At 39.5% G+C, this 16727-nt stretch overlaps 1 protein-coding gene across 13 annotated transcripts in view; it reads left to right on the top strand.

Moving 5' to 3' along the window:
- Positions 1 to 16727, top strand: part of wnk1b (WNK lysine deficient protein kinase 1b) — an 83907-nt gene that overhangs the window by 37461 nt on the left and 29719 nt on the right. For 12 of the 13 annotated variants that reach the window (XM_048155106.1, XM_048155104.1, XM_048155096.1 and 9 more), the window contains exons 3-9: positions 1638 to 1810; positions 4553 to 4773; positions 6317 to 6474; positions 11162 to 11250; positions 13047 to 13266; positions 13340 to 13652; positions 13731 to 13915. In XM_048155106.1, coding sequence (XP_048011063.1) covers positions 1638 to 1810; positions 4553 to 4773; positions 6317 to 6474; positions 11162 to 11250; positions 13047 to 13266; positions 13340 to 13652; positions 13731 to 13915 — 1359 coding nt within the window. The remainder of the gene's footprint in view (positions 1 to 1637; positions 1811 to 4552; positions 4774 to 6316; positions 6475 to 11161; positions 11251 to 13046; positions 13267 to 13339; positions 13653 to 13730; positions 13916 to 16727) is intronic. The other variant, XM_048155093.1, reaches the window with a different exon arrangement.

Raw genomic sequence — 16727 nt, 5'->3', positions numbered from 1 at the left:
AGCAGACTCGGATCACGGTCTTCCTTAAAGTTTGGCCTTTGAATGTGATCTATGGGCCCAAAATCATACTATATGCAAGTACATGAATGCCCAGTCAATACACTTTCATTCCCATATCTACGGCTGTATCCCCTTTGTTTTTACTCTCTCTCTCTGCTTCCTCTTTTCCACCAGAATGATTGGCTTTCTGGAGATAGAGGCAGATTGCGAAGAGCCTGTTGCGAACCGGCTGCGTTTTTTTTCCCACAAACTAGAAAAACAGATGCCGGACGGTGACGTAATGTTGCTTAGTGTTGTTTACCTGACAATAACCAGTGTGAAAACAAACACTTTGCATCTCTGTGTTTATACAGGATGTTGTTTCGCTTTTCACAGTGATTCTAGTGTACCTGCAGCTCTCATATAAGCTGCCAGTACTGCCGGTGCTAGTCTAGAGCAACTTTATTACATTTCTCAACAAGACTGCCATAGACATCAGCATCAGCATTTCTCCGCCCCTACTCGCTGGCTTCATTCGAGAATGTTTTTAGGGCCAGAATTTAACTGAACTTTCTGGCCCAGAACCCCCTTTCATGCGGTGGAAATGCATGGAAAGGTTCAAGAATTGGGACTGGCCTGGAATGCGCACACGAACCATGTTAGTGGAAAGGCGCTATGTGTCTCTACACTCTCTCTACTGTCCTTTGGGATTAGTTGTACTTAATGGGTTTCAGATGCCTGCTGCTAGTGCAGTTGTTAGTGCATTTGGGAAACGAATGAGTGTGTCTGCATTAATGTGGAGAAAGAATGCCACAGTCAGCATTCTAGAATGGTGGCACATCAAATAGACTGGTTGCAGATAGCCAGGGAATCTATTGGTGTCCTCATGCACTGAACTTTTATGTATAACTTTTATAAGTTGCATGTTGCAATATGCCGGCAGGTATGCAGGGCGTCTCTTTCACAGAATGGAATTGGTGCTCACATAATGCATATGATTTAAGCCCTGGGGTTGTGTAAAAGTAGGCCACAGAAAAGTGGCCTTTTTCCACAAAGTGCCACTGAATTAATTCATCACTGGCGGTTGCCGGAGCAATCATAATAATGATTAATGATTGGGTTTGCGCACTCTGTTTAAACTGTTGATAAGGCGCAGCTTGACCGGAAAGGAACTATGGCATCAGCGCTTGGATACCCTCACACACAAGTGTCGTTTTCCATGACCGGTCATGTTGAACCTGTTGCACCATGCTTTGCTGTTTCTTTATCTTATAGGTGCGTTTTGTGTGTGTGTATGTGTGTGGCCCATACAGGCATTAAGCACAGGATAAGAGGACCACTTTGTGTTTAAACTAGATGGGTCTTGTCCCCTCCTGTGCTTTATGCCTTGTCTATAGGGGCTCTTTTGGAGGCCTGGCAGGAATCTGGGGTCGGATTACATTATTTAAGGTTGAGCGGACCCCCTCTAGCTGAACCATAGTGGTTTAACTTAAAACCATGGCACCCCATTTAAAGCACATCTGTAATACTTATCCCTCACTTTTATCAGTTCAGAAATTGTTGATTACAATAAACAGCTGTTAAATATGGTTTCCAGTACATTCAAATGAAGTGTGTAACTAAAAGTTTTGCATTTTTTTCTGTTCTTGTCCTTGCAGGATCGGAAGCTGTCAAGATCAGAGCGCCAGCGCTTCAAGGAAGAGGCCGGCATGTTGAAAGGCCTGCAACACCCAAACATTGTGCGTTTTTATGACTCATGGGAGTCGCCTTCCAAAGGCCGCAAGTGCATCGTGCTGGTAACGGAGCTCATGACGTCAGGAACCCTAAAAACGTGAGTAGAAAGTGTCTGTTCCACTTTCGTATTATATTGTCTGTCCATCATATTTTTACCTAATGAATGATCAGATGCAAAAATCGGCAAATATGTGCCATTTATTTTGTTAGTATTGTGGTATTATGTAAAGGATTATTAATACTTATGTAAAGTGTTTTTTGGTTCTGTCACTTTTTTTTTTTTTTTTGCAATTTACATTGCCCACTGCGGTTAATATTTTATTGTGGTACTGCATTCAAATGAACAACAGGACGTCCTTTCAAACATGCTTTTCACAAGCCTCATGTCCATCACCATCAGCAGACCGTCCACAGAGGCCGTGATTATCTGTTACAAAACACAATCACAATAGAGCGATTGAGTTGTTACCAGAGTGATTGCAGGCGAAAAGTGGCATGTCACCTCCATGTGAGACATGCATTGTGGGTACTGAACAGATGCTGGAGCTACAGACACATACTGGACCAGCAGCCCCCTCCTGTGGATGTGTGGGCTCTGACAGGCATGCATGAACCAACTTAAGTACTGATACCTGACTGCATGACAATATAAGGTCATATAATAGAAAGTGATTAGGTTTCCATGCAATATTATGAAAAAAAAAAAATGAAAAAGTTTGACTTGTGGACAAGAAGACATCAAGAGAGAAACTATAAATAATGCAGGAAGATTGATTTATTTAATATAATTGGTTCTAAATCCGGGTTGGCCTTTTAACTTAAGAACATATTAATAATTTTGATGGTAATCATTTGTTGACGTGAGTTTCCAGGGTACAATAAGTCCCTACCAGGATCCATCATCCTCAGAGCTTCAGTCACACACAATTAGTGATCTTTCATACAGCTCACAGCAATAGGAACACCACCATTACTGCTAGGAGAGAGAAAGACAGTGGAGGAGACATGGTGAGATTAGTGAAAAAAGAAAAATGACAAACAGTGTCAGGCTTGCGTTTTGTTCATCAGCTTTGGCATCCTGGTAATGTGTGGCGTTCTGCATGGCTGCTTCTCCACCGCAAAGATAAACAGTGATCAGGAGGCCATGTAGAAACGGAGTGTACCGCAGACATGGCCATGCTATGCCTAAACTAAACATCACTCAAACGATGGTTTAGTTTTTACTCTATTTCTACTCTATTTTCTATACTATTTGCACTCACCACAGTCAATACACTTTCATTCCCATATCTTAGGCTGTATCCCATTTGTTTCTCTCTCTGTGCTTCCTCTTTTCCACCAGAATGATTGCCGTTCTGGAGCTAGAGGCAGTTCTTAGCCAGACAAACTAGAGCCTGTTGTGAACCGTGTTTTTTTTTTTCCACAAACTAGAGAAAGGGATGATCAGGAGGTCATGTAGAAATGGAGTGTACCACAGACATGGCCATGCCATGCCTAAACTAATCAGTGTTCTTATTTTTTGTCTGGGTCGCCAAAGACGTTATGGCTCAGGAGGGTTTTGTCCCTCTTCCTGACCCTTTATGTTCATGTAATAGTCCTGGTTACCTGGTTCGCTTTCTAGTCCAACATTTAGGACAGAAACATATTTTTCACATGTACATAAACACAGACAGTAGTTGATCTAAAAGATAAATCTGACAATCAAAATTCATAATATTTTCTTGAATGTTTCAGGCCTTAGACTGTTTATAAAGTGGAGAACAGACTGTTTTAAATTACTTCAGTGTTTCGAGAAGTGCGAAGAGAGTTGTTGGTGTAGCTGGAAAACAGCCTGTTGGGGCCCTCTGGGTGCCGCTGGGTGTGTTGAGTGATGAGAACGTTTTGAATCAAGCTTTGTTGCTCTCTCCCGTATCGCCTGAAGACTTACCCTTGGCTCCATTCCAACCTGTCAGTCAGCCGCCACACTCCATCAAAGCTGTACCACCACCCACCTCCTCCCATTGGGCGAAGCACTAATCATAGCTCGCTTCAGTCTTACTAAGCAAACTGCAGAGCTAATCTGTTTACACAAAAACGCTCGACTAAACTATATCTCTTCACACGCTGCCTGCAAAACCAGTTGTTTTTCATCTGATCTTATGGTATTCAGCCAGTTTTCTTTTAGTATAAAATGGAAGTTTCTTTAGAAAATTTACTTATCTGATTCTTCTCAAGACAAGTGGAATCCCCATAACAAATGAATCAGTTTTGCAACTGTATACATTCTGTTTTGCTTGTGAGCTTGTGCCCATCTTCACCTAGGGAATTATGGGATAAAGGGTACCCAGCTCCACCTGTATTGGTGCCTCAACTGAGTAGATTGTTGTAATGAGGATTACAAGGCCAAATCCTGGTTATGGCTTGGCTCCAAGATTTGATTAGGCCAAGCTAATCTATCGAAAGTGCTGTACTGCCCTCTTCACAGAGTTGTCCTCTCTTTTGATCTGGGACTTTCTTTGTCTCACAGAAGAGAATACAATTGTCTATTTGGTTGCTTCCATGCCCAGACCCATTATCATGAAATTGTTTAATTCTCCCTGATCCTCACATCATATGAACTTAGATCTTATTGTTGAGGGGAGAGTTTTCTTATTGTTTTTCGTTTACTTCATGGTTTCATTAGTTGAAATTGTCCATCCCAGTCATGACCGCCAAACCAGAAAGCTGTAGACACTTATCATCTTCCGCTGACACATCTGCTGTTTGTTTTTACTCTGTCAAGGTCTTAAACAACCGTTATGGTTGTTCATTGAAGAAGAACGTTCCGATAATTCTCAACTGTAATCTCTTTGTTCTTCAGGTATCTGAAGCGCTTCAAGGTGATGAAGATAAAGGTGTTGCGGAGTTGGTGCCGACAAATCCTGAAGGGCCTTCACTTCCTCCACACCAGGGCTCCTCCAATCATTCACCGGGACCTTAAGTGTGACAACATCTTCATCACCGGACCTACCGGCTCCGTTAAGATCGGTGATCTGGGCTTGGCCACCCTCAAGCGCTCTTCGTTCGCTAAGAGCGTCATAGGTACGACCCAATGCTAGAACATTCTTGCTTTCCCCACCTTCCAAGTCAGTTCACCATGACGTGTACAATCCAAAATATGTGTCCTGTCACTGCTTGTCTTTTCAATGATGAGGTGAAATTGCGAAGGTGGGGCACTTTCCATCAGTTATGCTCAGATATTTAAGGCATGCTGTAGCTCTGAGCTACACTGTTCACCTTAGACCACAGTTTTCCAGGCAGCTAAGGGCACTAGTTTTAATTTGGGGTGGAGACGGGGGAAAACCAGAGGAGAACTTCTTATAAATTGGGGGAAGACCTTTAGATCCTGCTGTTTCCCACCTGAAACTAATTGGCCTGTAAATGCAACAGGTGAAAACACTTTAAGTTTCCATAAACTTTGGGGTATTTTGAGGTAATATATGCCTTAAGAATACCAACAAAGCCACACGGTGGAAAACACTTTGTTAGTTAGTTTGCTATGGGGATTTTTCGCATGCAATATTAACAGAATAAACATTTTGGTCTGGAACCTGTGGTCTATTATTATTAAAATCCTAGAGATTCTATTGCTGCCAGTAATGTCAAACATCTTTTTCCAAAGGTTTTCCTGATTGCCTCATCTGGGTTTCCCCCCTTTCCTTTCAGATGTTTTAGATATTGTGATAAATTTCCTTCTTGGATCCCTTCTCTCTGTTTCCTCCAAAATTTACTTGTTTCCATTTTTTGTTTTAGTTTTTTTTTTTTTTTTTTTTTTTTTTTGAGAATTTTTTCCTTTAAACTGTAGGGCTATAATCTCAGCTGGTCTCACTCCACTGTATGGATTATTTAATGTCCTGCAGTTCAGTAAGTATTCTAAAAAATGGCGAGTAAGTGGTAAGTCAACAAGCAACCTACCCCAAAAGCGGAAATTTTTCAAATATGAATCTATTTTAGTTCGTTTTTCTGTGCAAGGCCTTTTAACACCAGTGCCAGTGCACGAGAGTCTTTGCTCACTAGCTATGGGCTTGCTCTGTGCATTAACCTGCTTAACATTCTCTCATTACAGGCTAGTAGAAAGGTGAGTCAGTCATGTGTTTTCCATAACTGTGTTGTTGACATAGATCAAGTTCCATAGCTAGTCGCCCACCGCTGTCCGGTTCCTCATTTAATGTGTTGGCGGCACAGCCTGTTTTAAAGAACAACACGGTTTTGAAGGCCATCAATCAGCTCTAAAAGTAACCTGCACCAACGCATGTGCATCTGGCTTAAACCAACTTCCTGTTTGCGAAGATGATGCTTGGCTGCTTTGTGCACTAGTCTGACGTGCTAGAAAATCTAAAGGCCTTGCAGAGAAAAACTGGAATCTTTCACTGCTAAATAACTGAGGCCGGTTTTCCCCCTTCCTCTTTTTTTTTATTTTTATTTTTTCCTTTTCTCCATATCTTTTGCTCCCCCTCTTTCTCTCCTCTCAGGGCCGTACGGAGCAACAGTTGTCCTCCTCCTCTCTCCCTTCCTCTCCCTGGCCCTGCTGGGGTGAGTAGAGATCTCAGGCACTGAGAGTTCTGAATGGTTCTTTTGATTTAAGGTACCCCTGAGTTCATGGCGCCTGAGATGTACGAGGAAAAATACGACGAGTCGGTGGATGTGTACGCCTTTGGAATGTGCATGCTGGAGATGGCTACCTCTGAGTACCCGTACTCTGAGTGTCAGAACCCCGCTCAAATCTATCGCCGAGTCACCAGCGTGAGTACCCTCGCACACCTCTGCTCGCTCTCTATCCCTCAATCATTTTGGGTATTTTTCTCTCTCTCCTTCCGCTATAATCTTCACCAGCTCTGTCATTACACCCACACATTCCTCAGGCCTCTGCTTATGAAATAATTCAATAAAAGCAGCTTGTTCTTTTGCTCTCATTGAATCCTGCCCACAGCTAGAGGCGTCACACTATATATGAGATTATGTAAGCAACATATAACTATGGCAAACAAATACACAGTTTTGTACTAGGAGTAGGCAGAATGACCAAAATTGTACTTTTATATCATAATAGCAGTAAATATCAGAATATACAGTTTGGGGTTGGTAAGATTTTTTTGGTAACACTTTACAATAAGGTCTCGTTTGTTAACATTATTTAATGTATTAACTAATATGAACTAACAATGAGCAATACGTTCATTACAGTAATTATTAATCTTTGTTAATGGTAGTTAGTAAAAATTCAGCTGTTCATTGTTTGTTCATGTTAGTTCACAGTGCATTAACAAATAAAATATTTGATTTTAATAATGTATTAGTACATTTTGAAATTAACTGATTAATAAATGCTGTTGAAGTATTGTTAATTTTTTATGTTTTTGAAAAAAGTCTGCTATGCTCACCAAGACTGCATTTATTTGATCAAAATACAATAAAAATTTGAAATATTGTGGAAAAACTATTACAATTTAAAATAACTGTTTTCAGTTTGATATATTTTAACATGCTAATCTGCTGATCAAGAAACATTTCTTATTATAATCAATGTTGAAAACAGTTGTGCTGTTTAATTTTTGTTGGAACTGTGATATAATTTTTCAGGATTTTCTGATTAATAAAACTGTATTTATTTGACTTATTTCAGTATTTTATATACTAAAACTCCTTTGTAACATTATAAATGTGTTTATTGTCACTTTTGATCAATTGAATGCATCTTGCTGAAATAAAAGTATTAATTTCCTTAAAAATAAATTACTGTCACCAAACTTTTGAATGGTAGTATAATTAACATTGCTGGAAACAAATGAGAAAATGTTTTATATTTTAATATCTATTTGGGAAGCCAGTGAATTAATTATTTTAGAAATGAATGGTACGTCATTTCAATTGATTTTTTTTTTTTTTTTTTTTTGGATTTTGATGGATGGAAACCAAAAGATATGAACAACAAAATAACCCTGGCATCAGGCTTGAGTTAGAAAACTTGAGTTAAAAACAAAAGACTCAAAACTGTGCTACTGACATTATAAAACTGATTGTTTTGACTCTAAATTCTGATTGGGTGAGCCACTTTCAAAGCTGCTGTAAAACAATCAAACTCGCTTTATAATGCATGATCTTTCTCATTTTGACCAGTTTTCTGGTCAACATACAGCCCAACCTTATCCCAGACCCACCCAGTAATGTGCAATTATTCAAAAGTAAAACTGTTGGATATCTGGATGTGTAAGGTCTTTTTTTCCTGCCAGCCGCAATAAAAATTTAGCTTTGATTAAATCAGCTTTATAGCCATCGCTGATATCAGCTTGTAGTGCGTCATGTGTTGACTTTCCATGAAGTCAGTGTCTGGCTCGAACAATCGCTCTCTCCAGCTTTAATGTTATTTGCTTCATGTTTGACTGATTTGGTTTCATTTGAACTCAAAATATTCCACAATATTTTTTTTTTCTTTTTCTTTCTTTCTTTTCAGTTTCTCTGGGGTTTATTTATTTCAGATCTCTTTTAATCCATTGTGATGTAATCCTCATTGAGGTGGTTAAAATTGTCCATCTATTTATGGATATACACTGTTGTTGTCAGAACAATCGAGGTTGATGTCCTTGAAAATATGGCTATATATGAATCCAAGACCATTGTTAGAAGGCTGGAAAAGGCCAGTCATGTTGCTGCAGTTTATAAATTGAATCAGCTTTTTCCCTTCATTGATGTCCTTTAATATCATTGGCAGAGAGGAGGAGGGAGAGTATAAAGCAGTCATGAGCTTTTTTATTCTCGTTCAGGTCAATAGGGTGATCATATGATGCTGGAGGTTGAAAATATGATCAGTAGATGTTGAAAACAACTGGCTGAGGATTGTGGTAAGCCATTGAGGGGCTCACCAGTAGGGAGCAGTACTGATTCTCTTTGCCGAGTCCTGTGTCTATTTGACTGTTTTAGACAACTTGAATGTTTTTGTTAATCAAAACATTGGTTTTCTTGCATTTTTTTATGACCGAAAGTGTACATTCTTACTTCATAACAAGTTAAAAACAGCTCTAGATATGAAAGTTGCATTGTAGAAGGTTTTAGAGTGAGTTTTTTGGGTCAACATAGTGGTACAGCAAAAGTTTCTTTTCATCAACACTCTTGAGTCAGTTGTAGAGGTGATTATCCCTTACCATCCGGTTAGCTTTGGAAAGTGCAGGGCGCATCCTAAATTTTGCCACTCCAGTTTTGTCCCGTTGTCTGGAAAGCTTCCGTCCACCCTGCCTGAAGGCCTTTTAATCTCATGAAATCCAATCGCACAGGCACAACAGTTCACTGAGAGAAGCAATTTAAGCTTTACGCAATCAGAAAGCATTTTAAGCTCAGTAGACCCGAGGCTGCCCTCATAGACAGATGTGGGACTTTTCCCATCTCGGCCCAGAGTAAATGCTTTCACTACAATGAGACAGTTTAGATTTGTTCTCTCTATCCAAGCATGACCAGTTTCTTGCCTGTAATCTCAAAGCAGTGAGCATGGAGTGGTTTCGGGCTGACAGTTTTACTGAAGTGTCCATGGAATTGGAGCACACGGGTCTGACTGCAGTGCAGATCTCGCCTTTCGTTATTGTGGTGATTAAACTAAAGCAAAGGCTTTAGGGGTGGAGCCAAAGTCAATAGCACTGCAGCTGGACAGAGTGTTCCCGTTCGTTCAGTTCATTCAAAAAACTGGTTTGTTGCAACAATAGCATCATATTAGTGGTGTTAAATCATATTGCTTATGAATGTTTCTGCTAAGTATTACACTTCAAAATGTAACTTATCATGCACCGTTTGTGCTACAGACATGACTGATACCTAAAAATTGTGCAGCTTGAGGGAAAGACTTACCAGATGACATGAATGACAAAGCAGTCAAAAAACATATCGAGACTTAGGGTGGGCTAGTTTGGATATAACGTCCCAGTCATTTGTCTGTATCTTCCAGCCCTTAAAAGTAATTTCAGTGTGTGGCATTGAAGGAGTTCAACCAGAAAATGGTATTCTTCAGTATGCTTATGCATCATAACACTTTGTCGCTTAGGGAGTTGGACAGAGGAGAGGTTGAAGATTGCTTTTGTTCCGTTTTTACATCCACCCCCAGCTGTTCCAGGTGCCTTCCTCTCTCTCTGCTTTGTTAAATACAAAATGATTGCTTCTAATTTTCTTCTTTTGTTCACTGGTCGGAGAGCAGAGGAACAGCATGTATCTGGCTTTAGGGGACCCATTCACAGCGTCCTTAACAAGCTTTTTTAAATCACCTTGTTATCGGAATACTTTGCCATTCTGACTTAATTCTGTTAGATTCTCCGTCATCCTTAACTTTGTTTGGCACTGGAATTTGAGGGGGGTTACGGACTTATATAAGGAGGTAATGCTGAGACAGGGGGAGTAATAGTTCAGGCAGACCACTCTGTAAAGCAACACAGTGTTCCAGGATTTCACTTGTAAGTTTCTTGCACTCTTTTTGTCTTGGGTGGTTTTTGACAGCCTAGCTCTAGGTAGGTTTTTTGATGTTAAATGATTTTGAAAGGGTTATTTCAGAATTTGAAAAATATGAAATGTGAAAAAAGTAGCAGAATATTTTTTATTCAGTAAGACTGATTTGTAGGATGCTGGTTTTATCGCGTGGCAGAGGTGTTAGATTGCAATAAATCCATTCTGATTTGTAGAGACAAAGTGAAATTTAATACAATGAACTAATCATTTACCCCTGAGATAAACAACTTTTTGCATTCTTAAAGGAACGTAGTGAATGATACATTTTTAAAAATATTTGATAATAAAATTAGCAGAACTCTTACTATTACTGTGTGTACCCTAGTCTTAAATTAGATATTGAATTAATGTTGTCATAATGTTTATGTTGTCATAATTCAGGGCTTTTCAGATTAAGTAATTGAATAATTAAATAAATAATTGCAGAAATATATTTTCTTCAAAATATTATTCAAACTAATTATTCATAGTTCAAATTTATTTGTATCTTGTTTTTCTTTTTCTTTTTTTCCTCCACGTTCCAAAACTCCTGTCTTAATGGATTTAAGCATTCCTGATGACTGAGAAGGTTTCTCTGTTCAGCAAAATTAAATAGCCTGCCAGATAAGCAACTGTATCTGGAAAGTCAAGGGTTTCACTATAATGCAAACCACATTTACACTTAGGCCATCAAAAAAAAACAGTTATTAATAGTAATAGTTGCATTTTAGGGATTTAAATAAACTCTTAACCCTAAGCATTAAACTTTGGCTCGCATTCTGCCATTTCTGGGCATGTAGAATGTGGTTTGTTGAGGAATTGATCAGATGATTTTCACCTGGCAGGCATTAAAGTGAGAAAAGCATGCGCCATATGTAGTTTTGTGGAGTCCCTGTGGAGCTCTAAAGGGATTTCTTTCACAGCACAAAAGACATGTTGATTTAATGTTCTTTTGTATTTTACCCCGCAGGGAGTTAAACCTGGCAGTTTCGACAAGGTAGCCATTCCAGAGGTGAAAGAGATCATTGAGGGATGTATTCGGCAAAACAAAGATGAAAGGTAAGGCTGTGCCTACTACACACGCCCACGCTGTATTCACAGAAGTCATTCATCTAGTCATACCTCAGTTCTCAGCGACGTGTGCCATGAGTCTGCCCGGATCGTGCTGACGTGAGGGTATATCGCATCCTCTGGGAGCATGGTCCTCTGTGTGGAATGTGCACAGTAGCAGCAGATAAACGGATTCCCACAAGCTGTTTTGGAAATATTCCAGCAACAAGCCACTCAGTGAAACAGATCCGTGATCACGCCAAGCCAGCGAAGAGTGCGCTATGTCCTCACACCACAGCAAAAATATTAGCCCTGACCAGATTGCCTACTACCTAAACTACCTATTTTAGCTCAAATTAATTTTTTAATGACCTTGATCACCACTTTTCCTAATTATTTGTGGAAAGTCCTAAAGCTGACATTCTGTTTTGCTTAAATGCATAAAATATATTAATGGAAAATCACAAAAAGCATGTCGAGCGTAAACTGAGACGACGACTGATGTTCTGCTGATGTAGCACTGGAAAAGTTGATGTCTACTATATCCAGCTGATCAACTGAGCTTTTTTTTTCCCCTCAGTGTTAAAGGTCTGTCTTAGTAAAAAGTTTGTGCAATCTTATCTTTTTACCCTTATATCTGTCGTTCCATGCAGGTATGTACAGTAGCTGTGCGTTTACTGTACATATTTCCTTGGTGGATTATTTTGCTCGGTGCTAATCTTCAGAGTCCATGTTAAATATTCATAGATTATGAATATCTACATATATTATGTCTCCCGTTTTTTAGGTGATGAGTTGAGTTGTGAATGGACAATGACTTTATTCAATAGAATCACATGCAACAGGATAGAATTTCATCACGACACGACCGGGGACGATGGAATGAAATTCATGCATCACCATAGAATGGCACCAAGTTACAAAACTTCACTTATGTGGAAAGTCTGGAAAGTTCTGAAACCCAATAAAGGTCAATTTGATCATGATACAATCAAATTCAAGGCCTTAGGTCATCAATATTTCAAATTTATTTTGCTTGGCTAACCCTGAATCAGTCCATTCAGTAACTCTTATTACTTCATCCTGGAAAACCCAGATGTTCCACCTTTTGCCTCTAAAATGATTGGCTGATCTTTGTCAGCCATGTACTTCTGCATTTGTTTATTTTATTGATGGGCTATCCTTATTTAAAGGGGTGGTTGATTATGATTGAACTTTTTTAACTTTAGTTAGCGTGTAATGTTGCTGTTTGAGCATAAACGACATCTGCAAAGTTCAATGCAAAGGGAGATATTTTCTTTTACAAAAATCACTTTTTAAGGACTACAACAAACGGCTGGTAGGGACTACAACAAGCTTCTTCCCGGGTTGGTGACTTCAGAAACCCAAAAATGTACATAAACCCTGCCCTGGGAACACACAACAAAGGGTGTGTGGCCATGTTGGGCTGCTTTAGAGAAGAAGAAGAGTTGTAGTAGAGTGTTGTTACCATGCCATCATTTTATGCTGGACTGCTTCACAAACAAGGGTCAATTCAACACTGGATAAGTTGAATCAACTCCACAGCAAACAACTACATAAATTTATCCATTAACCATTCAGAAATGTCCAGTTCCATTCTAAAACTTCACTTTTTACAAGCTATAATAAATGATCTGTGGGGTATTTTGAGCTGAAACTTCACAGACACGTTCTGGGGACACCAGAGACTTATATTACATCTTGTGAAAAGGGGCATAATAAGTCCTCTTTAATGTCTTATGCCTTGTTTGCTTGTAATGTGAATTTTGCTTCTTCCTTAACAGATACGCCATCAAGGACCTTCTGAACCATGCCTTCTTCCAGGAGGAAACTGGGGTGCGGGTGGAGCTGGCTGAGGAAGACGATGGGGAGATGATTGCTATCAAGCTCTGGTTGCGCATTGAAGATGTCAAGAAACTGAAAGGCAAATACAAAGACAATGAAGCCATTGAGTTCTCCTTCGACCTCCAGCGTGACGTCCCAGAAGATGTGGCTCAGGAAATGGTGGGTTTATCAACGAGTCTCTGAATCTGAGGTTGCACACAGAGATGGTAACATATGCTGTGTTGCAATGCAGGTTGAGTCGGGCTATGTTTGTGAGGGCGACCACAAAACCATGGCTAAGGCCATCAGGGACCGCGTGTCTCTGATCTGCCGCAAACGAGAGCAACGACAGCAGGTGCGAGCAGAGCAAGAGAAACGCAAGCAAGAGGAAGAGCAGAAGCAGTTGTCCAGCGAGTCGTTGAAGAACGTGGTCAGCTCTCAAGGAACTCAAGGTTCTGTACAGAGTCAGTGCAGTTCCCAGCCTCCAACTCCTGGCCTTGTCCAGCCCGAGTGTGAGGAGCTTGATGCAGACCAGCAGCTGCAATACATGCAAAGTGGAATGACCTGTAAGTGTTAGAGACAACCCATCTAGATTGATTTAACTGTCATTCCCATTTAATGATGAATGTCATATTTTTTCCCAGCAGCTGACGGGACGCTTGAGAGTGGTCAGGGTTCATCCGTGTTCTCAGAACCTCACCTCAGCCAGCTAAGCATGTCGTATAGTTCTCCTGCAACGTCACAACAGCAGCAGGTGCCTGGACAGGGCGCCTACCCTCCCAGCTCTCAAGCTCCCCAACAGCACACCGCATACCCCCAGCAGCCCATGGTAAGTTACAGAAGATGAAGGGCCAAGTCAAGAACTCGCCACCTAACTGAGATCACAACAGGTCACATATTTGCATCCTTAATCTGCTCCTATGGGGCCATTTTATGAAGCTGCCGCCTACTGATGAATTCCACACTTATTATGTTACAATATTCCAGTAGCAATTTTCCAAGCAAAACAGTGATCAGTACACCACAAAACTTCTCAGAAAATTCACTGATGCACAAAGCTGTTGAAGTGCAGAAAGCAGATGGGTTTTATATTCTCAGTAGGTGCAGGGAAAGTCAAAGGAGCATTGAAATTGGGCCTAAACTAGTGGTTCTCCACCTTTTTGACTTCAAGGCCACCCATTGTCCAGCACGATATTCAAAGGATTTTTTTTTTTTCTTTCCATATCAAAAGACATTTTTGGCATTTCTGCTGTAATTGACAAAGTTGCTTGTTTTCAAACATTATTTATTAACATAAACTGAGAGTATTAATATATTAAATTAATTAAACAATTAATTTTGTTATTTCTGAAGTTTCAAGTTATTCAATAAAAACAATATTTATTAAAGGGGAAAATATAAATATTTGTTAATGTTTGAATAGAAAATTAAATAAACATTTAAATAGAGAAATAAAGATTAGAAATGTATAATAAAAGTATACAAAAATTTATATGAATAAATAGTATATTTTAGAATTAGAAGAATATGTTTAAAGATATAAATGATAAATAAAAGCACAATTCCAAAGAAACACAAGTCTTTAAATCCGCTCATTAAAACATGTTTCTATATTGTAGTGTGCGCTTGGCCTTATTATTGACTGGTTAATTCAGAAACATGTGGCCACATGTTTGTCTTCAATCTATTAAGTCGCACTGATGTCTGCATCAGTTTCCATAATTTTTTTATCCTGTGCAAAGTTAAGCTAATGAAGCAATACAAAGTTGAACTTCATGTAGCCGTGATTGAGTAACAAATGAATCATGAATCAATGTTGTTGTTTGACTTTTGAATATGATTTCTTTGTGGTTGCATGTATTTGGAGTTTGATGATGGTTTGTTGTTATCAGACACTAAATGAATGATGCATGAGAATGGAAAGCAAAGTCATAACGTCTACACTCTAAATGGGTTTGATTCTTTTCATACAGCCTGCTCTCAGTTCTGTCTCTCTCTTTATCTCACTTTTTTTCTGAATTTCCACTTCCCGCGTGTATTTGAGCTGCCACTCCCTCATCATCCACTATGTATTTTAGTGCATTCTTTGGGTTACTTTACCTTATTTGTTTTTCATGTCAGTATTTTTGGTTCCTCCCAAAAAGGCAGTGCCATGTAGCAGTATATCATGCTGTGCAGACTGGCAGGCCTCCATCACGTTTCTCTTTAGTGCCAAGCTGTATGTTATCTTGACATCCTGGGCACTTAAACCATGATCAGTTCAATGTCACTGCACACATAGATGGCACTGTCCAGATCTTTCTCAGGGATTTTTAAGTTTCTCATCTCTTCTCATTTGAGTTTTGAATTAATTTACATAATTTTCCATAGAGCCTGAAACACTTCTCTAGATATATGACTTGTAATAATTTATTTTATAACAATGGTTTTATAAATAAATAGTCTCATCTGACCTGAAAATGCTTAATTGTTACGACTCAGTGATATCGGAAGTCTGCACAGCACTGATGACTGCTGTTTTACATTTATTTTTGTTCTTCTGTTTTTATACACAATGTGTGCTGTTTGTGGTCTTTGTTTTTACTGTACATATTCTCTACATACTGTTTATGCTGTTCGTTATCATAAAAAATCTCAGAGGACGGATGTTTTCATGGACTTTGCTAACATGCATTGCAAACATGAAGTTTGTATGTACATAGTAGACTTTCTGTGCTGTAGATTTCTTGGAGTCTTAATGCTGCTTAAGTAATGTCATTTTTAATGCCATTTCTTTCGTGGCTTATTCTTACCCAGAATATATTTTCCGGTCATGCCACACCAATTTTCTGTGTAACAACGTGCAACTTGATTAGTTTCCGATCAAGTTAGAAAAGTATTACTTTAATCTCACAATCTGCAACAAAATCTGCTCACAATTCATGATTCATGAATCAGGTTTTGGTATTCTGTCACATGCAATCATTTCATAGCATAAAGGTTTCTGATAGCGTGTTGGTTATTGTAAAACTATTTTTTGCGCTTGAAACATCATGAATCATCAATTGAACCAAGCTTATTCTTTTTGTCTGACTCGTCAGCAGATATTAGATTTCAACATGTAACCTTTGTAGGTCAAGATTTACTGTAGATCTATCTTTTCTTTTTCTTTCTATCATCTTAGAATGCAATGTTAATATTTAATCTTGTATCAAATGTTTCTTTATAGTTTCCTTTTGGTTATTTGGCTTTTGTTCTTTGTGTCATTTGTGTTCCATTGTGGTTAATAGACAATTCCCCTCCTTCGTCTCCAGCCTCCTCCACCTCTCCCCCGTCGTCGTGGTCGTAGCATGTCTGTTTGCGTGCCCTGCTTTTCTACCACCTCTGCTCTATCGTGCCCTCCCAAGCCACCTTCCACCCCTCCTCCAGTTGCATCAGCCCCACTCTCACCCCGGCTGGGGAGGCCAGATGGGGAGACGTTTGCAGGCCGACTGTCTAAAGCACTGGAGAGTGTCCTGCCCCTTCACTCGGCCCCACCCCGTCGCCGTGCCAGCCTCCCAGCAATCTTTGCCAGTCCTGTATGTTAGTGTCTCCCAGTGAACCAGGATTCTCCCGCTGAGCTGGACTTGGGTAAAACCTGGGTATCTGTAAAGAATAATCTA

The sequence above is a fragment of the Megalobrama amblycephala genome, linkage group LG14 (genome assembly GCF_018812025.1).
Source record: "Megalobrama amblycephala isolate DHTTF-2021 linkage group LG14, ASM1881202v1, whole genome shotgun sequence".
NCBI lineage: Eukaryota > Metazoa > Chordata > Actinopteri > Cypriniformes > Xenocyprididae > Megalobrama > Megalobrama amblycephala.
This window is presented reverse-complemented; position numbering and strand designations above follow the sequence as displayed.